At 54.2% G+C, this 24510-nt stretch overlaps 7 protein-coding genes across 7 annotated transcripts; 3 read left to right on the top strand and 4 right to left on the bottom strand.

Annotated features, from left to right (window-relative positions):
- Nucleotides 1-3978: 3978 nt before the first annotated feature.
- On the top strand, nucleotides 3979-5235 carry PG985_002153 (Di-copper centre-containing protein; the record flags this gene model as incomplete). The annotated part of the gene is made up of 2 exons (XM_066821922.1): nucleotides 3979-4716; nucleotides 4783-5235. 2 exons carry the CDS (start codon nucleotides 3979-3981, stop codon nucleotides 5233-5235), a joined length of 1191 nt encoding a protein of 396 aa, XP_066689354.1.
- A 2534-nt stretch (nucleotides 5236-7769) lies between these two features.
- PG985_002152 (manganese transporter) lies at nucleotides 7770-9877 on the bottom strand (the record flags this gene model as incomplete). The annotated part of the gene is made up of 4 exons (XM_066821921.1): nucleotides 7770-8987; nucleotides 9044-9282; nucleotides 9426-9462; nucleotides 9581-9877. The coding sequence occupies 4 exons, from the start codon at nucleotides 9875-9877 to the stop codon at nucleotides 7770-7772; spliced, it is 1791 nt and encodes a 596-aa protein (XP_066689353.1).
- A 1365-nt stretch (nucleotides 9878-11242) lies between these two features.
- PG985_002151 (uncharacterized protein) lies at nucleotides 11243-12074 on the bottom strand (the record flags this gene model as incomplete). The annotated part of the gene is made up of 3 exons (XM_066821920.1): nucleotides 11243-11783; nucleotides 11874-11913; nucleotides 12014-12074. The coding sequence occupies 3 exons, from the start codon at nucleotides 12072-12074 to the stop codon at nucleotides 11243-11245; spliced, it is 642 nt and encodes a 213-aa protein (XP_066689352.1).
- A 672-nt stretch (nucleotides 12075-12746) lies between these two features.
- On the bottom strand, nucleotides 12747-14372 carry PG985_002150 (uncharacterized protein; the record flags this gene model as incomplete). Its single annotated transcript, XM_066821919.1, has 3 exons — nucleotides 12747-13801; nucleotides 13884-14052; nucleotides 14109-14372. 3 exons carry the CDS (start codon nucleotides 14370-14372, stop codon nucleotides 12747-12749), a joined length of 1488 nt encoding a protein of 495 aa, XP_066689351.1.
- A 1130-nt stretch (nucleotides 14373-15502) lies between these two features.
- On the top strand, nucleotides 15503-19419 carry PG985_002149 (uncharacterized protein; the record flags this gene model as incomplete). Its single annotated transcript, XM_066821918.1, has 3 exons — nucleotides 15503-15769; nucleotides 15833-17384; nucleotides 17441-19419. The coding sequence occupies 3 exons, from the start codon at nucleotides 15503-15505 to the stop codon at nucleotides 19417-19419; spliced, it is 3798 nt and encodes a 1265-aa protein (XP_066689350.1).
- Nucleotides 19420-19994: 575 nt separating this feature from the next.
- On the top strand, nucleotides 19995-21119 carry PG985_002148 (uncharacterized protein; the record flags this gene model as incomplete). Its single annotated transcript, XM_066821917.1, has 1 exon — nucleotides 19995-21119. The coding sequence occupies one exon, from the start codon at nucleotides 19995-19997 to the stop codon at nucleotides 21117-21119; it is 1125 nt and encodes a 374-aa protein (XP_066689349.1).
- A 269-nt stretch (nucleotides 21120-21388) lies between these two features.
- PG985_002147 (uncharacterized protein) lies at nucleotides 21389-21805 on the bottom strand (the record flags this gene model as incomplete). Its single annotated transcript, XM_066821916.1, has 1 exon — nucleotides 21389-21805. One exon carries the CDS (start codon nucleotides 21803-21805, stop codon nucleotides 21389-21391), a length of 417 nt encoding a protein of 138 aa, XP_066689348.1.
- Nucleotides 21806-24510: the final 2705 nt, after the last annotated feature.

Genomic DNA, 24510 nt, shown 5'->3' with positions numbered 1-24510 from the left:
CTTCCATCTCTGATTGATTACTTGGTGCTCTCTTAACGCTGCTGGCTGAGCTGCCAAATATGTTTGGTCAACCCGTATGCGGCGAGTGTTTTAATGCTCTCCCTCAGCTAAGAACAGAACAAAAACACTTTTGGCTAGCTGTAACTTGTCAAGATACTTGCATGTTCATACTTTCGGTTGAGCGGTGCATTAACCGGTCTATCCCAGTAATGTAGTAAGAGCTTTATAGCAGTATAGAATAAGGCATCAACAGCTATCTCCCATTCCCTGAAGATGTACTCAAATTTCACCTTCCTATACCGTGCCCAGAAAAGAATTGAGACATGTGCTCCAGTTGTCTTCAATGGCAGCTACATGCCAAGAGACGTCATATCGATACTTTATCCCCTGCCCCAGCCCCTCAACTAAGCTTTCTTGAATAAGTTGGGGAAGACGGTTGAGGGGAGGGAGAAAGAGCAAGTGCATGGTATCATAGCTGTGTAGGGCAGTTCAGCTCAAAACATTGAAGAAAACGGGATACCCCTACCAATCTTGATGAAAGATGGTCAACACAAGCACTACCTGGCACCTGGTTTAACCTACATGTAGCTAAGAATCGCGTTCTTGTTTCGTCAACAACTTGTATGTAACCCGTGAATATATTAATGCAACAAATGACGCTGCGCGTACAGATGTCTGATTCAGCCATTATAGTATGACACCCAACATGAGGCAAGTCAGGCAGTGCAGTGTCTTCCAGTCTGTGTTGTTACCGTTGATACTCACCTCCAAAGCGTTTGGTATAAGGTTGAACCAGAGCACTTTGGTACCCAGCTCATCTAGACAGTCATGGGGGCTTGCCAAGCAAGCTCTTTGATTCTGGCCGAATTGGTCTCGATGATGCTCAGTAGGTGCAGTTATAAGCAAAGCTTCCAATGCCGTAAGCTGCCAGCCACAGGTCTTGGCTTGTGCATTGAAACGCCGTGATGGGCGCCAAACGATACAGATGTACAGATGTATGCTAACCCCAGAAACCGTCGAAGATAAAAAGGCCTTGGTGGCTTCAGCCTCAGTACGCCTTATACAATGGCGACACAAGCCGTTCGGCGTTGAAAGACCACCATCCGAACCAATGGGCTGAGTTCGGTAGCTGTTAGGGTTCACCCCTGTAACGCGGGCTTGCTTGGGCTACCAAGTAACGCCGGGTAAGGCTACCTAAGCGGTAAGCTTAAGTAGACACTGGCCAACCACCAAGTGCGTTTGAGTTGGCGGGAAGCCCAAGTGTTTGCCAGGGCTTCATTTATCGGCAGCTGATGTTATATAAAGTGCCGCATATGATCGATTCATCTTGAAACTTTTCATCCCTCTTAAATCCAGGAATAGGCGCGACACACTGTTGCATGTATAGGGAAATGACACGCCAGTAGACAGACACGAGCAAAGAGCGCACCGCGCTGGCAGAAGAGCCCTAGAACGAGTCTGCCAACATGGAGCGAGAATACATACGTCCGGGACAAGCGGGGTTTCCCGCGGAGTCTCCGTTGGAGACCACAATGCGCACTTCTCGAACACTTGGTCGGCTTCAATACGTCACCGTCGCGGCTCCAGATTCCAGGACGAAAAAAATCCTAGCACCAACACCTAGATATTAATCCGGCAAGCTCTGCCGCCCGAGCTGGGAGTGGGGATGTGCCGGGAATGCGCCGACCTCGCAGAACGACTAGAGGGATAGGTAGCAATGCATTGCGCTGGGACCCGGTATTCATCAATTTGTGTTGCTGTGGTACCTGAAAGTGTGCAGAGATCGTCTCCCCAAATTATCCCCCAAGCCCCCCTAGTGCAGCTTATTTGCCAGCAGACGAAGATTGCATTAGGAAAGGCACGATTGGGATTGGCCTACATGGATGCGTGACGACGCGTCCAACAAGCGAATTTTATGTCGTGGGCCGCTGCAGAATTACAGTAAGGAACCTGGGAGGGCTGTACTGTAGCATTCGGCAAGCGAGCTGGGAATCCGGCTGGCGCTGACTGTACCTGTAGATCCCAGAGATAAGGTTCTTGGCCTATGCAGGAACGGAGCTGCAGAATCGGTATCAGTAACATGGTCGAACATGACATGACAGATGTCCGTGTTACGAGGAATGGTAGCAGCCCGTGATGGCGACGGATACCAGCATGCCCGACTACAACAGAAATGTATTAATAGAACCGCAGTCAGGCTGAGCCGTTAAGGCCAACGCTTTTCGACGGGTCGGCGTTGGTCCTTCTGACAAGACATATACCAATGTACCGAAAGATCCATCAGTTTGGCCCAGCGGTACATTCATCAGTCTGCGATAAAATGGGACGCATCAAAATCGTGATGACTTCTCCAGTGCCATCCCAGCGGAACCAGCGCGTGCCCTACGAGTAGTGCGAGGGACAAAAGCTTGTGTCGTGTCGTGTCGTGTCGTTGGGGCTTACAGTAAGTAGGTTGATAGAAGAAAAATAATCAAAACAGAAAAAACAAACGAGGCCAGTATCAGACGAACTCGTTTGGCGTGGCTTACTACTGGGTTCATCGCTGTCATCGGATTTATAGCCTGTGCTTGGTTCTTGATTGGATCTCCAACGAAACGTTACAGTTTACTGACATGTGTGCTGTTCCCTTAAGTCTTGCGGTCAAGTAGGAACTGCGCAACCGGCCAGCCAGCATTGCTAGCCAGCTGATAATGAGAAAGGCTGGTCGTTTGCTTTAGCTGCATGTGTGCAATTCGGAATTATCGCCGGTTATGTTGTTTGATAGCAGTGCCGGATTTGGAGAAGTGGTTTGGTCCCCAATAAGTCCATGGTCGGATGACTACTGGCCTGATGGCAGCTGCACTGCAATCAGTCGTTGGCGGAAGTGCAGGTGCAGACCGTCGGTCTTATTGTCCTCCGAGTCCTCTCACTTCCAGCATCCAGTCTTTTTCCGGCAGGATGTGGCTGTGTGTCAGTCAATTGGACCCTTTTGCAGCCCAAAACAAGCAACTTATGGGGGGACGAGTAATTGAGAATCCATGGGTGCGTCGAGTAGCAATTTAACTTTGACGGCTGGCACTGACTCAACGAGCGAAAATCCCATGCCCACCCCCTGCTCGCTGCAGATGTACTCTCGTGTCGACTGGCCCATACGCCATACATGCTTTGATTGTTTCTTCTTGTTATTTTTGGCCGGCTCTGGCATCTGGTATCTGGCCATCTGGCCATCTACGCCCAATTCCCGAACGGTCGGCAAAGGGGTCCCAGTGGTCAGCCGACTGCTTTGATCAATTGCATGTTGATGTGCTCACTTGGCCGTACGCGCCTGGTACCTGCTCTCCAAAGCTTCGTCCACCGTTCGGTAGCTTCTCTCGAACGCATCTACCGTCCGGGCATGGGTGCTATTAGCAGGCTTCAATAGATTCCTGCCCTACCATGGTCCATTAGGACATCATCTGCCATCTCAATTCGATCAGGCGTTGTGTCGTATTTTGCCAGCTCGGCAGTGGATATGCTGAGATAATGGCCGTTCGTGTTATCCCTTCTGGCTTCTGGCGCCCCTCAGGCCCCGTTGCTGATCCCAGAACCCTAGCACGCTACCGCCGCCTCATTCGTGCTTGCCATGCAGCCCCTCCCCACATGGGCCATGCCCGTTTCGACGCCGCTTGGCCCAGTACACTCCTCGTCCAATTTCCGGTATGCCACCTGCTATTCAGGAACCAGCCCAGGAACCACAGACGGTGGGGAGAAGGCAGAGCCAAGAGATGATATACCCCAGTCCATGACGATCGGCCCCCTTTCAGGCTATGGGGACCACCCTGCTATGGTCTTCTTATAAAGGCCTTCCTCCAGAGATGATCCCTAGTCGATTCCATCCTGTCGCCAACCACCAGTTTCCCACCACTCGTCATTCATTAGACCATATCTTCTTCTAGTCATTCATTTATCTAGACTCAACAGTCTAGACTTCAGAAAGAAGATCAAAAATCACCGGTGACCATGCGTTTCTCTTTAGCCGCCCAGGCCCTCGTCGGTGCCTCCATGGCCCTGGCCGCTCCCACCACCTTCAGCTTGGAGGACCTTGGCGACAGAATCGAGCATGGAATCAACAAGCTCATCAAGGAGCTTGCCCGCCCTCTGCAGCTCCACGAGACCCCGGCTGCTCACACCATCACCCTGGCCGAGTTCAAGATGATGGACCAGAACGGCACCTTCTTCCACCACGGCAAGAACGAGCCCAAGCCGCCCAAGCAGGATTCTCTCAGCCAGATCTCCAACGCAAAGGTTGCGCACCAGGGCGCCCCTCCGTTCCAGTCCAAGTTTGCCTCGCCCGAGTCTGCCAAGTCGTGCGCCGCAAACCCCAACCTGCGCTTCGAGTGGCGCAACTACTCGCCCTCGGACCGTACCGCCCTCGTCGACGGAATCAAGTGCCTGATGGACAAGCCCCCGTCCGGCAAATTCCCGCCGGCCCAGAACCGATACGAGGATCTGGTCCGCATCCACCAGCAGTACTCTCCTAACATCCATCAGAACAACAAGTTCCTTCTCTGGCACCGTTACTTCCTCTGGACCTTTGAGCAGATGCTCCGCGAGGAGTGCAACTTCAACCGCGCCTTCGTCTTCTGGGACGAGAAGAAGGATGCCGGCCACTTCGCCGAATTCGACATGTTCTCGCCCGACTACTTTGGCAGCCTGCCCGGTCCCACTGACGGTGCCGGCACGTGCATTCGCGATGGCGTAAGTTGATCAGATAATTCTCCGGATATACATGGATACGCGCAAGAAGACTAACCGATTTACCAGGCCTTCGCCAACACCACCCTCCACGTCGGCCCCGGCACTGGCAACACCGACCACTGCTTGTCTCGTGCTGTGGACGAGACCGCCACTGCCAACTGCGACCAGACCTTCGAGGACTACTGCCTGTCCAAGGAGACGTACCCTGAGTTCGAGAGCTGCTGGGAGTATGGCCCTCACGGCTACGGCCACAACGGTGTCGGCTCTGTTATGGGTGATGTCCTCGGCTCCGTCGGTGACCCCGCCTTCTGGATGCACCACTCCTACATCGACCGTGTCTTCCGCGTCTGGCAGAACGTTGACGAGAAGCGCCGCACCACCATCAGCGGAACCATCGCTGACGGCTCCCCTCTTACTCTCGACACCCCGGTCGTCATGGGCGGTATCCGCCCTGACGTCAAGGTCGGCGACGTCCTCGACACCCTGAACGGTGTTATGTGCTACAGATACGAGTACTAAGGGCTAGGCTAGACTGGACCCCCTGGGCGTTGGTGGGAGGTGTAATTAGGTTCTGGAGAGATTTTGTATATATTCGAGAGAAAGAGAGGGGAGAGAGGAGAGAGGTTGATGTGGGGCAAGCGGTGTACGCTCCCGAGGGCGTTCACGGGCTCTTGTTCACTCTGGTTTTGCGTCGGACGGATAAAGCTTGCCTCGGCGGCCTACGCGGTTTGGATATACCCCCTTCGTTACGATCCTTTGAACAAAGATTTTATTCTTCTGTATTTACCACTACATGTAATCTGTATACCCTACAATTCACACAGCATTCGCAGCAATGCTACGACCCTCCGCATTTCTCACCCTATCACCCTATCTTTTGTAATTCATAATACTGAGAGCGACATGGCTCGGGCACATGGGCGGTACATGGCAAGGCTGGTCACCTTTGGTGCCTCATATTGGGGCTGCTGCTTTCGAATATTTTTCTTATTGTTCCATTTGTCTTAGCATATATGTATAATTATACGAGATAATGAGATATCAACATATCAATTGCATTGGAACGCAGTCATTGGTCATGTATGCCATGAGACAGATTGGCAGAAGGGAGTAAATGGCTTCCCTCAGCGAAAGACAGCGTATCTGGGAAAAGAAACTAGACGTGGAGGACGGGAAAATTAAGACCGGCTCTGCAGTGCCGTGTGGGTGGGCAGTAGTCAGGCACTCTTGCTTTTCTTGGATGGGGACGGACGCGGGCGCGCGGACGCACATACATTAGCAGGCACGGGTACCTGTCACTGTCTCGAGTTCTGCCGGTGCAGGGATGGGATGCCCCGAAACGCAAGCCTGGTAGCCAGAGAGGAGGTCGAATAAAAAGCTGACAAACTGCGACAAGCTTTTCCGCTGGGAGACCCACCCATCCGCTAGCTAGCTAGCGGGAACCACTCTCTCTTTTTAGTCTCTCCTTTCACAAGGTCAAAAGAAAGTGAAAGCCACCATCAGAGTTTCCCTTTTCGGCTGTCGGCCCCCCACGCAGCCCCTGAGTTCCCGGGCTGCGAAAGTAGGCCAAGCTTTGCGCCACGCGGCCAATTCGGTCGCTTGGCAAATCAACAAACGAAGGGTTCTTTCTTCTGGTAGCGAGCGGCTGAGGAGGGGGAGGGACGTCGTTCGTCCGAGCTCGGTGAGTTTCACGATATGTCTTGGGATACTACGTTGTATACGACGCGAGAGTGTTGGCCATGTGTGTGTGTTCAGGGTATGTACATACGTACGGAAACACCAGCAAGCACGCCTTCGGAATTGCGCTCTAGCCCTGAGACTAGACACCCACTCTCCCACTCCAGTCTCCGGGTTTGCGAATACCTACATAGGAGCTCACCGGCTGGGGTGAGAGTCACCGCTGCCCGCGACCGTTCACCTTGGTGTCAATTGAGGTGTAAGACTTGCCGTACTGCCGGTAGAAAAGGGGTCCCCTGATGACAATTGGTACAGCACGTACAGAAAGCAGGGAGAAAAGGCGGCCCATGCCGGACTTACACGCATAGATCGGCAATCCAAGTCTGCACCTCGTCATCAAAGGGAAACCCATAGCGCTACCCTACAGTCAGTATTGATTTGCAGGCCAACTACATATTTGATATCTGCGGGAAATCTACATTATCAAACTAGTTGCATAGACCAGCAGCCTGGTCAGTGGTGGGATGTGTAGTTGGCTATTGATAGACTAGGAGAAATGGCGATGGAATAACTAGCGGACGGAATTGATGACAATTTCAGTGCCTGTGAGGCGTGAAAGGAGAAGACGCAAAATCTGGAGCGGCGAGACTACCAAAATGCTATCAGTGCTATATACCACGATCTTGCATCAATGGCGGTGGTGAAAGATAAGCATCGAAGGTGTATTCCAAGTGGAACATGAAGTCTGGCTAACCATCACTGCCTCTCTGCCTGCTCGCGTGGACATGTTCAGAGTCGTAGTTGGAATAACACGTGCATACATGTGTATATTTGCCGCATATAGAAACAGTTCCTCTTTCTGTTCGTCTAGTAAGGTTTCACTGTGTATATTATGATCAACAGACCCAGCCCGTTTCCTGCCAATCTGTCTGTCTCAAGCCGTTTGCAGGGTCTGAACCAGGACGACTTACATCTCTCGGGCGCCGAGACACGCAAGCAGGCCGTGCTGGGTTCAGATGATGATTACAACAACAGCAACAACAGCAACCCAAACACCCCGCCCCGCGATGGTATTCTCACGATATCAAACTTGGAGTTGTATACTAAGATCTACCTCATTGGACACCCCTTTTGCAAGATTTGACCCACCCGCCGTTTTATTGAGCAGGCAGTCTTCAACTAATGCGAACATCACCTCCTAATTGTTTTCGCGATCCCCAGGTGTCCCCCTTTTGAGATAAACGGCTTGATGTCATCAACATGGGGACCCTTGATATATGTCTTTCGGTCGGAACGTACAAGCACGCGATATATCCGGCGATCTCGAAATCTTGTTCTAAGCTCATGCCCGGAAATACGGAACTAACTGTTGTCCCTCAGTTCGCGCCGACGCCGAGCAAGACCAGGTTGGCCACATTCATGACGGCCATGATCAGCCAGATCAGGACGGCCAGGATGCAAACCCACCAGTCATTGGCCAGCTTGACCACCGACCCGACGACCCGCTGGTCCGTCGCCCGCTCCTCGTCGTCCTCCTCCCCCGACGACGCCTGCTGCAGCCCCCGGCGGCTCCGCGAAGACGCGTAGGCCGAAGCCAGGTTACCCTGGCTGTCCTCGCGCTCGAAACGGGCCGCGCCGGCCCGCACCGTCATGTACTTGTTGAAGCAGGTGAACCAGATGAGCGGGGCCGTGACGAAGGGCAGCACGATGCTCAGCGCCACCTGGCTGCCCGTCAGGGCGTCGTTGAGCTTCTCGCGGCCCGCGGCGCCGGCGATGATGATGCTCGGCGTGATGCTGATGCTGCGCGTGATGAGGCGGCGCAGCCACGGCTTCATGCGCCACTTGAGCGCGCCCTCGCTCACCATCTGGCCCGAGATGGTGCACACGATGCCCGCCGAGACGCCCGAGAAGAGCAGCGCCAGCGCGAACACGGTGCCCGCCCCGGGGCTGATGCTCGCCGACAGCAGCTGGTGGATCCCGAAGATGTCGGCGTCGAGCGCGTCCGGGTTCTGGTACAGGCTCGCGCCCGCGACGATGAGGATTGCGCTGTTGACGAACAGCGCAAAGGTGAAGAGCGAGATGGCGCACTCGGCGTACGAGTACTTCAGCGAGTGCTGAATCGCCTGGAGACTCGGAATGTAGAACGTTTTGTCGCCCGTCTTCCCATCCTGCAAACTGCTGGCCGCCGAGGCCGGTTCCGTGGGAAGCAGCCCGTTATTATTATCGTATTCTCGCAAGCGGCTCTGCACGATCCCTGAGCCAAGGTAGAGAGAATGCGGCATGACGGTCGCTCCAAGAATGCCACATGCCTGGTACAAACCCTGCGAGTCGGTAATGCTGTTGTTTGGGAGAAAGCCTTTGAAAACCTCGCCGGGTGATGTGTCCTTGATGAGAGACAGCTGAACGCAAAAGCAGATAACCACAGCCAGGACGAGGATCATCACGAAGAACTCGAAGCTTCGAAGGCCCTTCATCGATCCTTGAGGACGATAGAATATTAATATGATCATCACATCTATGATGGAGATGGCGCAGCCGCCTACAAGGGGCAGCTTCGGTATAAGCAGATTCAAGGCTATAGCTGTGCCAATGACCTGGTCGATTGTCAGACAATATACTTGGCGTCGGGCCCAAAAGGGGGGAAGCCTACCTCGGCGATATCAGTGGCGATGATGGCCGCTTCTGCCATGAAGTATAAGAAGTAGTTTAGCCAACGCGGGAGGTGTGCGCGACACGCCTCGGCGAGGTTCAGCCCCGTGACAGTGCCCAGCTTAATAGACAGACTCTGTAAGAAGATGGCAAACAAGTTGCTCATCAGAATGATGAAAAGCAACCGGAAGCGGTATGAAGCTCCGGCCGCAATATCGGTGGCATAATTTCCAGGGTCGACTGGTAAATGATTAGCTATAGTCTAAAAATACGTCTTCTTGCTCTGTGAAAGGAACGTGTAGATAGTTAAAATATGCATAAACGATTGCAGCCAGCTCTGCGACAAGCAAAGCCCGTGACTCAGGCATGAGGGTTTGACTTACTGTACGCGACCGACACGAGGAAACCGGGTCCGACGAACTTGGAAAAAGTCACAAGTACGTGCTTGACCCGTGCTAGAGGACTCTTCCCGCTGCCGCTCTCAACTGGCAAGCCTGGGGGAGGCGCGTTGCCGTTGTGAGGAGAAGGAGTCCCGCACCTGGGCGTCCGAAGACACTCGCCCAGGCGACTGGCCGGTGGCGCTATGCCGACCGGCCAAGTTGCGCGCGCCGCCGTTCTGCTTGGCCATGTCGTCGGTTTCCGAGAGGGACGTCGCGGCCTGTGCAATGGATTGGCCCGTGTCGCTCACGACCCGGGAGTCCGAGTCCCGCTGGGCGCGCGTGTTGACGATGCCGTTGAAGTCCTCGTTAGTCGTGAGGTCATTGGAGAAGGCGTTGGGGCTCTGGTTGTGGCCTTCGCCCTCGTAAGGCTCGTCTGTCCGCGAAGTCTTGTTCATGATGCACCGCGCAATACCGGAGAAGCGCAAGGGTCAGGTGGTGGTTCGATATATCCATCCAAACTCGCGACTTCTCTATGGGTGGGTACAGTGCCAAGCCGACTCCTTTCTGGTTGCTGTGTTAGTAAATTGGCCCCGAGAGAATTTTCTATCTCAGCGTCGCTTTGGCCGCTTTGGCGTGTTTTTCGCGACTTTCCCTCTCTAGTTAAATCCACCAAGAAACAGTTATTTCATTCCAGTATACGGACCAAAGTGAAGTAAGTAAAGAAAATGAGTAGTGAATTCTCAATTGCAAGGAGATATGAGATATGTATAGCAGCACTCAAGCTTTACCAAGGGATCAGGGTGTCATCCGAAATATATGATTCGTCGCTGGATCTTTGGCAGGGCCCGGGGCTCGGCTGGCGCAGAGGGACTCGTCGGAATTCCAGGCCTTTCAGCCGCTAAGGACCTAGGGAATCCCCCACTACCCCAGAATCTGCAGCCCTGGGCTACGGTTTCCCCCGTAAGCTCATCCATAGCGGCGTACTTGACTGGGCGTCCGCCGTCGTCTCCCGTCACGCGACGATAACAAACAGCCAACAGCCTCCCTCCGGACCGAGGTTGCTTGTACAGTTATCTCTAGCCATTCAAGATGTTGTTTTTCCTTTTGCTACATAAATAGCCCGACATATCGTTCAAGCTTTAAACATCCATGTCTGTATCCAGTATGGATCAACGTGTATATCATTTGAAGTGCCCATTAGTCTTTGAGGGTGCATCAGTACATCGGATGGATATTTAAGTGAGAGCCATAGGTCCAACGCCGGTAGGCACTCGGGCGAAGTCAAGCAATCAGCCATGGCTTCTTTTCCCAAGCCTCTCCCCCTTTTCTCTTATATTCTTCCAAGCGGTACCGTGACCTTGGGGAACAAGCATGTTCGCCAAGCATGTTCGCTGCCGAAATCTGGTGTCTCGAGCGCATTCTGCGAGTGTTGAACCACGGTTTCTTGATTTGCTTTCTATCTGACCATTACACTGCTGCCTATCTCCGTAGACCGTTGGAGCAAGTAGTCGTAAGTACTAGTTAAGCTCCAACCATAACATCGCGAGTTTTCCCCAAAACGCCGTGCGAAAGGATGTCCGCTCTGCACCCACGACTCGCCGCTAACCTTGTGTGCCCCTAACCACTATTGTGCACTAGTCTTCTCCCCTCGTGACCACTTTGCCTTGCCGCGCCTTGCACCACTCACTATAAAGCGCACTGCGCCCGAGCCTGACTGTATGACCTGGAAACCGAGACAACAAACACAGTGATCGTATTTGTGCCAAGCATGAGATCAAGGATGTTTGACGGGAGCTGGACGGAGCGCAACGAGGCTGCCCTTACCGGGTCTTCTTGACCTCGCCCTTGCCGGCCAGGGCCCGCCGCCGCTCCCGCTTGGCGTAGATCTCGGCCGTGAAGGGGTTCTCGTAGGCGAGGGCGACCTTGTAGACGACGTAGACCCAGGCGGTGAGGAGGAGGCCGGCGGGCTTCCCGTAGAGCAGGGCGGTGCCGAGGAAGCTGCAGGTGGAGCCCCAGTACATGGGCGCGTCGGTGACGCTGAAGGGGAAGCCCGTGACCATGGCGTCCATGAGGATGCCGAAGTAGTCGCCCAGGAAGGTGCCCGTGATGCCCAGGGCCCAGGTCGAGCTGACGACGAGCACGTTGCCCGTCGCCAGCAGGCCGTAGGCGAACCACTTCACCGCGGGCTCGTTGGCCAGGAGCGGGTGCGACGGCTGCGCCCGCAGCGCGCGCTCGTACAGGAAGTCGCGGAACAGGCCCAGCGAGAAGATGGTGGCGGCGAGGGCGTAGCACGCGGTCTGGGCGTTGCCGCCAAACGCCTTGGTCAGGAAGCGGGTGCGGTACTCCCTCCGGGCCACGATGCTGAAAGACGGGGGCAGCCGCCCTCGTGTTAGTATTCACTTCATTTTCAATCCATCACAGATGCAGACACAAGCGCTTATCTACACTCACTTCCAGAACAAAGGGTTGAAGGCGATGGCACAGGCCGAGACTGGAAAGGGCGAGTGTTAGTATGTATATACTGCTAGACCCAGCAGAATGAATGGGAGCTTCATTCATGCAACGAACAGGCTCCGGGGCTTATGACGTACTAAGGAGACTCTGCTGGCTGAAGTCCACCAGCTGGGCGGGTTCAACTGTGACAGGCGCCATGGTAGCAAACTGTTGTTGGTTGGAAGTTGGTTTTCAGTAGAGATATGTCACGGCACGATTTTTTTTACCACAATTTAAAGGTAGGCAGCTGGATGAAGGAGGCAACGTTTCCCAAACGAACAGAACTGGCAACGGTGTTTGTTCCTTCTCATGTGAGTGCGGGAGGGAAGCCGAGCTTGTCTTTTGTTCCCCTGTGGGAGAGCCCCATAGCGTCATTCCGCATTCAACACCCCTCCCCCCATAGCCTCTCCTCGACCAACCCCAACCCCTCGCTACCAAGGCTTACATCGGCTAAGTTGCCCGAAGCATGGCTATTGAACCGGTGGGCTTCGGCATACAGCACTCATTCAGTTTGAAGTGTCGCACATCTTGCAATCGAGCCAACATCCGCCATTAGAGTCTCCTGAAGCAGACCAAATCACCGAGCAAGACTGGGTGTGCTCTTCATTACGAGTTCATGAAAAGTCCATTGCAAGCTCGGTACTACGTACAAGTCTTCAAGAAAACGCCGTCTCAGAATTCATCGATTTATAGTATGCTAATGGGATCTCTGCAGGAAGAAATCCCGGGTATTCTGCTCGCCAATTCGCCATGCCCAGTCAAACAAATAAAAGAGTAAAAGTACGTATCCATCATGCTCCCTGGTAAAATAACATCGCACAGTCGCCAAGACTACCTTCGTGTTCTCGTCTTCTTGGTTGGTTGTGTGGTATCCTCCTCCTCCTCGTCTTGGCCCTTTTTGAGGTCTTCGTCGAGACCCCACTCCTCTTTGTCGTACCAGTCCTCGCCGTCCGACATGTCGCGGTTGGGCCCGGCATGTGCCTCATACTTTGACCACTGGAAAACGGTTTTCCTTAGCCTATCGGCACGGAGGAGGCCTTCATATAACCGCTTTGCGCCTCGACATACTTCTTCCTGCTTTTGCACCCATAGCTGCAGAAGCCGCCGCACATCGTCCGCCTCGGCCTCTGGTATGCCCAGGTCTCGATCAGGGTGGGCTGAACGGGGCGCAATGAAAATGGGATGAATAAACATTTCATCAAGCCCATCCGACGTCGTCGAAGTCGTGCTCTCAGCCATCCGATTTGCATCCTTTCCATTGAGCAGAGCTTTCTGGAGAAGGTTGCCATTATTGGAATCGCCATTCGTCACAGCTCCGCCTCGAGTATCCGACATCTTGGAGTCTGGCCTTGAGGCCCCGCCTTCTCCTTGCTGCGAAATGCCCGTAGGCGGCCGGGAGTCTTCATCTATTTCTGGCGACCTTTTTGAATCCCCACCATCTTCATCAGTGTCCTTGCTACCGTTGGTTTTGGGGTTGAGAGGACCGTCCGCATCCACCATTGAAGTATCAGCATCGGCATCACTGTCCTCGTTGCGCGAGCCCATGCCGTCATTATTCGCGGACGGCGCCTCTTCATCTGCCGAAGGCTGTCCATTTCCACCTAGCGCCCTCTCCAGCATTAGGTGAGCAGCCTCGGAAGATGCCGAAGCTTTAGAAAGGCCATTGGTGAGGTAGTCATCGCGATACATGTCGAGATCATTGGGCCCGATCATGAGCTCACAGGGAACCCATACATGGTCGCCAGTGAGTTTGGTAAGGAGGTGTTTCACTTTCCAGAGCGCTGCATTTTCCTTGTGCATAATGTTGCAAGCTTGCGTTGTGAGATCGGTTAACGTCTTAGAAGTGTAAGGGCGGGCGAGTGTCGGGTGTGATGAGAGGTCGGTCACTGAGGTAAGAGGTGCGAGTATAGCTGTGAGGGCCGACGTTAGCGACGCGCTGGTAGCACGAGGGGATTCAGGTCGACGAACTTTCTAGCCTTACGCTGGCATAAGGATTGAATTGAAACGACGAGGCCATTATTTCCTGCATTCGCTCTTCGTAATCTTCGTCGTCGCTTTCAGGCTCGTAGCCTTCTTCGTCGACCAAGGGTGGGTTTCGGTTAATGATTGCCCTTTCGTAGCCGCCATGGTTGACAATCTAGAAGTAGGCGATTAGAGGAATGCGACGATGCCGGACGCCTGTCAGGTACATACCTCTCTGTAAACTTCGGGGCCGGATGGGGGCGCGAGTTGCCCTTCGTGGACAAATCTAGCACGCTTCTTTAACTTCTGGCCTCGGTTGCCATGGTGGTCAATTTCTTCGTCGGAGTCGGATTCTGAAGAGAGCACCGGGCGCATTAGCTGCTGGCTTCCAAAAAGGGCTGATTGGGTGAACTCTTTACCATATGCTTTCCGCTTAATCGCTTTCTTCATCGCTATCACGGTCTCGGCGAAGAGAACCTGCTGGGAGGAAGCCATGGTAACCGGCGACGCGGCCGATACCGCGGTACACAATCGGCTCGCTAGTTGGACAAGACAGCTACGCTGGGACCAATCTGTGTAATAGCCGTGGAATGGCTAGAGTCGCAGTGACAATAGGAAGCCGGTCGACTTGGAATAAAGGCTCGATGGACTCGTGGTTCGGTGGGCGGTGGTGGGCAAAACGCTGGTCGCTACAACACCCGATTTTCTCGTCGGCTAAGGAAGGGTTCAAGAAGCAGCAAAAGATTCGGGAGCTTCTGCGAGGAGGCAGGGTCGGCAAAGTTGGTTATTTGAACGAAGTAAGTCCAGCAGAGAGAGTATATGCATCAATGTATAAGAGGCGCCGTTTCTTTCGAGGTCAACAAGAGCGGATTGAAAGGCATTTGGAGAGTGAACGAGAGACGATCCGAGGCGGGAGAGAGGGTGGCAGCAGACTTTCGTAATAGGCTGGGAACAAGGCTGAGCTGCGCTCTGCTGCTAATGCCGATGATCAAATGGGTTTAATGTGCCTGTCCCGCTGCTTTGCGCGCGTCGAGCCCGGAAAAAGGTACCTGTAAGCGGCGCATGGGGGAGCTGCAGCACCACGCCAGGCCACTGTCAAACTGTATGCCCGCCTTATCCTCGAGTGAGAGCGTACGGATAAAGTGATAAGGGTGAGTCGCCCCATATTTATCAAAAAGAACCCCCGACTTCGCGTCTTCAATTCGACATGATTCAGTGCTAAAAGAGGCTCCCCAACTCAGAGTTCAGAGGGGCACAGCTCTCAGCTGCCCTGAATCTCGGTCGCTGTACCCGCCGAGACCCCGACCAGTTCCCTGTGGTTTGTGAGGTCACTCGCTGAATCGATCAATAAAGCCTCGCAGCACAACTTACTACGTGATGGGATAAGTAGATTTGGATGTTTGCTTGAAATATATGTTAACCGTACATTGTGGTGTTCAAAGGTGACCTGGTATGTGTGGTGGGCAGATCGCTAGAAATTAAAGTCTTGGGGGTGTTGCCGATGCAAGCTGTTTGTTGAACAACCGCCTCAGTGACCGACTATCCCCAACGCACCCCCCAAACCTCCCTTTTGAACATGACCGGCAAGACCTCCATGCGCAGCGCGACAAGAAAACAGTGAAGCAATGGATGACTATCCCGCCGGGAGTCTCGATCACAATGCCCCGTTGCTGGTTGTATCGGGGCTGGGCACCGGTGCAACGAAACCCTTGCTCGTCGACCCAGACCTGAAGGAGCATGGCTTCTTGGTACGATCAGAACTACCTCCGATAGACGGTCGCGAGGCCAAGACGATATTGCATTACATCCAGGAGGCAGATGCGACCAGCTGGCCATGGAATCCGAGCGAGACCACCAAGAAGCACAGGTTCAAGATCAAGACGATCGGCAGGGTATGTCGTATAGATGAAGCCTTCCGCCCAGCCTCAGAGCTCGAGAACCTAACCCAATACTAGGAACTGCTCCTCCCGCCACGACGCGCACGTCTGCCGGAAGACTACGAAGCACCTCTGTCGCCCCCTGTCTTGCACTCGCCCTTCTCGCCGCTCAGCCCAGGCTCGACACTGTACCCAGACGGTCTTATAGATGCGAGATGGCTAGCGAAACACCAAGAGTTTATCCCAAGCATCCTTTTGTGCTTCTACAACCTGACGTCGGATCCTTCGTTGGCTACTCTACACGACAATCGCCTGAAGACCGATATCAACGCTGTCAAGCATGCCCTTCACCAGTCAGGCCACAAGTGCCGACTGGCCGTGGTTATCCTTAGCGACCAGGCGCCAGGCGCCATGGAGCCCTTCCAGGAGAGACTTGAGCATATTAGACGAGGTACTGGCTTGGACCCGAAAACATCTCTGTTTGTTCTTCCTACAAAACGATCCGAGGCCGAGCTGGAAGTGGCTGCCGACAGCGTTCTGAGTTCTGTCTTCACGCAAGCAACCGAATACTACCGCGACCTTGGCCGACGTACCAGAAAGAAGAGGGGACGAGGCGTTGCACCCCAGCCCACCATACCTCCCACCAGTGGCACTTCGCATACTCTATCACTTCAGGGCTGGAACGTTCGCTATGACTTCAAAGCAGCCGTGTTTGCCGAGTTTCGTCAAGATATGGAAGCAGCCGTGCGCTCCTATGAGCAAGCTTACGAGTCTCTCTTTGGAACCGATGTGCTGGAAACAGTGCCTAGCTGGAGTCCAAGGTTCAATGACGGTCGTTTACTAGCTGATGTGATTGCTGTCCGCATCTTGCGGTGCCTCTTGTGGACTGGGCAAAGCACTGCTGCAGTCCGAAGATGGCAAGCACATCGGTATAAGTTGTCGGATTTCTTGGACCAAAGGGGTCGCGGTACGCAGAACTATGGCTGGCAAGCCTGGGAATCGCGATGGGCCGAGGTTATGGCCCGACTGGTCGAGAAGACCGCTTTCCCAGAACTTGAACCGTCTGGCCTGAATTTTTTCCGGGCCCCTGAGAAAGCTCTATCTGCCGAGAGACTACAACCCTGGGAAATGCTACACCATCCAGGATATTGGTACCGTATTGCCGCTCGGCATACACTTGACCGCCGGAAGTTGGCATACTCTATTCCAGAGGATGACCGGAAGCCACCAGACCCGGCCGTTACAAAGAGAATGACAATTACTGCTTACAACTCGTATGACACCTACATGTGCCCAGAACCATATGAAGAGTATCCTCTCGCGGGCCAGGGGACAGATCATGCTCAGAAAGCACTGACTCACCTCAATCTCGCTATTGGCGAATTCTTGAAGAGACGGCAAAAGCGTCTCGCTGTAGAAGTTGCACTCGAGAGTGCAGTAGAGCTAGAGCGTATTGGAGCCTGGAAACACTTGCTGGAATTCCTGACGCCGGTGTGGCGAGCCATGTCGTTTCGAGCGGAGAGCTGGTGGAACCTCACCGAGTCGCTCAGTTGGATACTGAGAAAGGCGGCCGCTCAATCCGGCCAGGCAGACCTAGTAATCGCCATTGATTGGGAACTGATGAACTCACGTGAGTCTTCCTCCTTGTTCTTGCACACGAAGTTGAGTTGCTAACAGTGACCTCAGAATACACTCGACGGCCCCAATGGCAATATGATATGAACAGAGCACTTGAAGGTGTGGAAGTTGAGGAAACCCCAGAAGTCTCCTTAGCCAATGATGCCATCACCTCGTTTCTCAAATCTTCGTTTGTATTCAAGCACGCCGAGGGGAGAGCTGGCCAGACATGCCCGGCTCAGCTTGCTATTACCTCGAAAGCCTTCTCGGGTAGCGCACCAGTCGTCCTCGATGAAATCCATGTCGAATTCGAAGGCAGCTTGCGAGCGCTGCATCTGAAACACAAATCTAGTCCAAAGCCGACCAGCTCGGAACCCAAGGGAATGATAGTGACTTCTCCGTCTTTGACAGAAACAAACCTAGAAGTTGAAGCAGTGCCCGATGACGAATCGGAAGAAGATTCATCACCCTCTCATGTCACGGTTCTCGAGGGCTATGACGACCTCACCGTAGCGGCAGGCCAGACACGGGTATTTGAGGTGGACGTACCTCTTCGCGAAGCTGGCGAGGGAAAAGCTACGTCTGTGCGTGTCAAGCTGGCCCCTGAAGCGTTCACGCTCAACTATACCATGAAACTGCGAGAGGACAATTCCACCGAAGTGTGGTATGTCGCGCCTGCGAAGAGGAGAGTCACAAGGACCAATCCGCTTAGCATCAAGGTCCTGCCGCGGCCGCCAAAGATGGAAGTCAAATTCGTGAACGTTCTGAAACAATACTACGCGGGCGAGCCCATCCACGTCGAAGTCCATCTCCTCAACGAGGAAGATGTGGATGCCAATACCAAGCTCGATGTGCACCTCTATGGACAGGATGTTCCGCACTTCAAGGCACACGCCGAAGACGAGTCGGAAGAATTGAGCAGTGCGGGCGAAGGTGAAGAGGCCAAACTTGACGGTCTAGTCATCGGGACGATTGAGGCTTCCAAGTCCGCCAAAGCCACCGTGGTCATCGATCCTATCAATCGACCCACGGCTTACGACCTTACCATCAAAGCATGGTATACCCTGGTCACCGACCCCGGCACCCATATTGTCCAGATTGTGGCTTTCCAGTTAAACATTGTCAACCCCTTTGAAGCAAGCTATGACCTGGTGCCTCGACTGCACAGTGAGCCATGGCCCAGCGTGTTTGACCACGAGGCTGTCAAGGAGCTGGATGAATATGATGGTAGCCTCAGCCGCCCCCGTGGTCTAGCACAAAAGTGGTGTCTTATCACACGGTTCGGCTCATTTGCAACGGAGGACCTCCGTGTTGTCGATTTTGACCTGCAAGTAAAGAGTACCCAGGGAGGGGTTGTATGTTCGGCGTCTAAAAACCAAACCTTACCAGAGGATGGCATTCTGATGGCACCGAAAACGATGGAAGAAGCGCGTTTCGATCTCGTGGCCCAGAAACTGAGCCTAGATGACCGTAACCCGTCAACGGCGGACCTAGAATTCATGATTCGATGGCGGCGCACATCGGCCGACCCGGCTTCAGCGCCAAACGCCACCCCCTTCCTGCTCGACCCCTTTTACGTCACTGTGGCTGAGCCGCGAGTCTTAGCCTCGGTATACTACTCAGTGGCCTCGTCCCCCTCGTCCCCGAAGTCCACCACGCCCTCGACGCCGTCCCTGTCGGCGGCGGCCCCGCAGATAATCATCCTCGACATCACGATTGAGAACCCGTCGTCCCACTTCCTCACCTTCGGCCTCACCATGGAGCCGTCGGACGAGTTCGCCTTCAGCGGCGCCAAGACGACGTCGCTCAACGTGCTCCCCGTGGCGCGCCGGACCGTGACGTACCGGCTGCTGCCCGTGGTCGAGGGCGGCAGCTGGATCAACCCGCAGATTGTGGTGCGCGATAAGTACTTCCAGAAGGTCCTTAAGATCATCCCGACGGAGGGCATGAAGCGGGAGGGCGACAACATCCTGATCTGGGTCCCGGGACAGGGCGAGGGTGACGAGGGGGATGAGGAGGAGGAAGATCGGGAGACTACTGAAGGATAGAATGGGGAATCATTTACCACGTAGAATGGGAGTGGGAGCCAACCATGATTGAATACGACGCTTACACAAACTATACCCCGTTCAATGTGCTAAGGCACGTTGTAATGAGAAAGCGAATAAGCATTTTGCGCCACATGAATAGTTGACATGACAAGTTTTAGGATCTTCTTGATATGAGGGGGTTCCTGGATACCAAACTCCATGTTTCCCGTACGTTGCGCGGGTTTGAGCAATGTAATTGTGAGTTAAATGGTTGCCTCGCCCTTTTACCTAGATCTGCTGCTTCGCACGTAACTCTATGCCTCGTTCTCAAAGCCTCTCAGAATGCAGTTTAAGGGGAAAGCCACCGGTTGCCAAAAGCACCGGCTTTCTAATCTGACTGGCGTCGGTTCCAATCCTGAAATACCAGTATGCGACTTCAACGTTTCTCTCCCACAGAAATTTGGCTTCGGCAACAGCGCAAGGCAGTCTGCATCGACGCCGAAATCGACAGGCTCTCAACAAGGTACTCAACTGTCGGACCTAACTAGGAAGAAACCATGCAGAAGGGGGCGCGGTTGTCATCTTGGGCCAATATGGATTTCTTTAAGTCCCTCGGAGGCAGGAAACGGCAATCCAAGGCGGTCACACCAGCAGCAGCAGCAACAACCGCAGCCGACACTGGACAACAGAAGAAGGCAAAGAGCTGCGACTCCCTTCTTCCCTCGCCGCCGCAACGAGGCCAGCAGCAGCAGCAGCAGCCACAGACGCCCAACAATGGCAGCAGTCCCATCATAACGGGCCCCTCTTTCCGCCAAGTCCTCTGGGAGTCGAGCAGCAGCCCGACCGACCCAGTCTCCTCTTCTTCTTTCGACACGGCCAGGGGCGGGGGAGAGCGTTCCCCTTTCGACAAGCGGTGCGGACGCCCCGTCCGAGGACAAGATGGCAGCCTGCACGCGTCCGGCGGATTATCGGGTCTCGAGATCCAGCCGAGGGCCTTCGGCGACCCTTGGGGCGGAGGGCTCGACTCCGGACAGCCGTCGCCGCTGTGCCTGAATACGCCCGCGAAGGCCACTACAGTCACCACCCCTCCGGACTGCGAAGACGACGACGACGACGACGATGACCCAGAAGAAGAAGAGCCGCAAAGCCAACAACAACAGATTCTCGCGGAGAACTTCGCCGCGCGGACACATGCGCCCAAACCCTCGCTGGGTCGGAGGGGGGCCATCTACGTGAGCCCGAACCGCCACAAAACACACGACAGATCGCCCTCATCGGCCGACCGCCTAATGCAGGAGCGCCACAGCTTCGATGAGAACGGCGAGATCAGCCTGCTGCGGAATCCGCCCAAGTCCGAATTTCTCGGGGGCAACATGAAGCGCTGGGAGGCGTTGTTGGCCGAGCAGACGGCGGCGGCGGTAGCCCTGTCCAAGACTGGAGACTCACCGAGGCAGGAACAGCAAGAAGAAGATGATGATGGTGAAAGGGAACCTTCGGGTATAGGCAACAGAGCGAACGAAGAAGCCGTCGAGGCCGTGCGGAGGCTGGGCCGGGGCGAGTTCCAGACCGTCTTCAGCGACTTTGAGCGCGCCCACACGAGGAGCGCGACCCTTGCCCAGCTCCAAAGGCAGCGGACGAGGTCGCCCAACGGAGAGGATGATGATCCGGAACAGTCCGAAGAGTCCGGGTCTTCGAAGCACAGGCCACGGTCGATATAAACAAGATAGACAAGCGATGATGCATGATCTTTCTTTATTTGGGGGGCCGCAACTCTCGTATTGGGTATTAAGACAACTAACTGGCCCCCCAGAGAATATACACCTAATTGTATAATACCACCACCAGTCCTTCCAGGTCGGCCATTACACCATATTATAATTCGTCGATATCGTAGAGACATCGACACTCAACAACACCCATGCAAGTCTCGCCTTGCGAACAAGCACATCCACCCATCGCGTACCCCCGCCACTCAACCCCCGCAGCTTCACCCCCAGAACCCCATCCCGTTACTTGACGGCGTACTAGCGGACTCGCTCCGCGACCAGCTCCTACCGGACGCCGAAGACGCCGACGCCGCCGCCAAGTCCTCGGCCTCCTCGGCCTCTCGCCCGCGCTTGTTCGATTGCCGGGCGTGGTGGGTAGTGACGGCGGCGCTGTGGTGGTTATGATTGTAGTGGTGGTGGCCATTATCCCTCGCCTTGGCCGCCTCGGCCTCCTCGCGCGCCTCGATGAGCAGCCGCTCCCAGCACTCGTTGCACATGCCGTCGTTCCACGTCACGACGTGCTTGTCCTCGTCGCCACGGGGGCCCAGGCAGCCTTTGAACAGGCGCCGACATGGGTCGCAGCGCAGGAACCCCCAGCAGTCGCAGCCGTTCCAGCGCTGGTAGAGCTCCTTGCACATGGGGGCCAGTTTTTGTTGTGCGCGGTTGGCAGTAGTAAGTAGGTGGTGGTGGTGGCCGTGGCCGTGGTTATAGTGAGCGTCTAGGGCCGGGTTGTTCGACCTATTCGTGTGTGTGACTCCGGCGAGTGAATGATGGGATGGCCGGGATACACATACAAATGCGCCTGGTGTGGTAGTGGGACGACTATACAGGCTGCACTATGGGCGTATATAGTCGATAGGCGTCCACTAGGGCAGGACGCAAGCGGTTTCGATAGACGACAAGCTATACGTTTATCAAGCAATGTAGTCGTGCTTCGATTCAATGCGCCCTATCCCATCGTGGGATTGGATCTCTCATTCGGCCTTTGCTCTTACGAGATGAGGCTTCCCTGGCTGTCTAGTAACAGCGCTGATCACTCGCAAAGCAATTCGTGATTCCTTTATGGCTCTGGCATTGGGGTGAAGATTCACTTCGCTACTTCCTTCCACGAGGCGGAAGCGTGTTCTTGGAGCCGGTTTGCTTGACAAGAAAGTATGCTGCCCTCTGTCTGTCCCCCAGACAGTGACAACTGCGGGAAGATAATATATATCAGAGGTGCTCGGCCGGTATCCACTTACACGCAGGCAGAGATATGGCCAAGGTCAAGGAATCGGCCGATGACCCATAAAGACCGAAACAGATTAGGAAAGGAAAAAATATGATAGACCGCCAGGCCGGCCAGCCGTGCAGATATCATGCAAGTAAACGGTCACAGTTCGTGCGACCCCAGGTGATAATCCCAGAAACAATACGAGGAGAGCCGACCCAGCAAGTTGGTTTGTTTCCCTTATCCCCGTCCTCTGTGCCTCTGCCGCCAACAAACCTGCTCTGCTGCCCACTTGCACCCCCGGGCCAGTCGGGGCTGTCGGGGTCGTCGGCCCACCCTCGTGGCTTTTTTTTCGTTTCTGTCGAGGTCCTGGGGATTCTAGCGAGCGAGAGGTGAGAGGGGCCCCAATATCCAAAGGACCCTGATAATTAGAGCAAGCTTAAAGGCTTGGCCTTTGGGGACTGTGAGTGCTTCTCAGGTGGTTTCGGTCGCGCTTGTGCTGCTGCGTCACGTCATCTTGCCTTTGCGCTCCTCTCTTAGCTCGGGGGGATCGAGATCTTCAGGGTTCCCTTTACCGACTCCGGCCAGCTGCGGATCCGAGCGAGCCACCGCCGAGCCACACACGCCCGTTCCGTTTCAGCCTCAAGATGGAGGAAGGAAGCACTGGCAAGCAAATGCATGTTGATAGATCATTAGAAGAACATGATCGCGGTGGCGCGCACATGCTGGAAACGCAAAACCGGGTAGAGAAGAGGGACATGCGATGATGGACTGGGTGTTGTCGAAGTTTGTAAGGCGACGACGACCCCTTTCCTCGGCTCCTGCCAGGTTAATGCACGCACTATATTAGAAACTCTCCATGTCTTATTTAGCAGGGGCCACTTTGACAGGGCGCTAAAATCGGCACTCGGTCGTTCCTTTCCTTGTTATTTTGCTTGGAGTCGGAACCTCGAAATTGGGACTGCATTGACAGATTAGGCTGTCAACATGTGTCAATGCAAAATACCGGCTCCCATCGCTGTCGATTAGTTCATCCAATATATCCCTTGACTTTTATCACAGAATTTACGAAAGTATATAGTCAATACACCAATACGAAGGGATGTCGATTCAAGGTGATTTTGTCACAATTAACAAGCAATTGTCAAAGGATACCATGATGACTGATAAACCTCGAGTATCCCGTATCACTCACGTAAAAAGGCGGACAACGTGGACTTCCGGATATTGCCATGGCTAGGTACTAGGTTACCCCATCAGAAATGACCCGGAGCCTTCTTTCTAGTCTTTTAATAGATTCCGTCCGTTGGCCGCGGTCATGTAGTGTTTTGGCGGACCTCCGAGGACGACGGAGTGGCGAATACGGCGGCCGGAAGAGATCGGCGGCCACAACCACAATCGCATTCTGTAAGCTTATACTTGTTCCAGTATTCTAAGGGAGGGAACAAAATCGTGTGGATTATCAGATGGACGCCGTTTTCCTGTTGCTCGATTAGTAAGTGCGCCTGCCAGCCTGAATATTGTCCTGCGTTTCGAACCCAAAAGCGCTCCGCTGATCTTGGCCGCTGCCTTTACACATATGACGAGCCTTGACTTTGAGGACAGAGCTCTGTGACACCCTAACAGCGTCAGATCTTGAAGTTCCTGCTCGAACCACCTGGAATGGATGGACCTATGAAATGTCCGCCGTGCCAAGTTGAGTTGTTTCGGTGGGCGAGAGATACAGGCAGGCTGAGCCCACCGCAGTTTCAATGGCTACTGCCTGCCAGCCTCTCTGCTGCGATCTGTCATCTTTTGAGCTGATCAAGTGACGGTAGTCAAGTCAAAAGAAATGGTTTGATCAAGAAATGGGTTTCCGCGGAGGAGAACGGCGAGTAGAAGAACAGCGAAACCCGAACCGGTCGCAGCAGCTGTCCGAAAGCTGGAGGGAGGGCATTATTGATCATTTGATGTTATATGATCAACTCCAACCGGTGTATCGAACTACTAAAAGGGCGGTGACGACTCCAGTCAGCAAAGGCTACCTTCAAACCACCACCAATTGATACGACCCCTTAGGTCAGGTACCACAAGAACCATGGCGGTGCCACGTAGCGTAGGCGCAGAGATGCAGATATAGACCACCATATAGCATAC

The sequence above is a fragment of the Apiospora marii genome (assembly GCF_038362585.1).
Source record: "Apiospora marii strain CBS 49790 chromosome Unknown utg000002l_segment0_segment0, whole genome shotgun sequence".
NCBI lineage: Eukaryota > Fungi > Ascomycota > Sordariomycetes > Amphisphaeriales > Apiosporaceae > Apiospora > Apiospora marii.
Note: the sequence above shows the minus strand (reverse complement) of the source record. Positions and strands in the feature narration are given on the sequence as shown.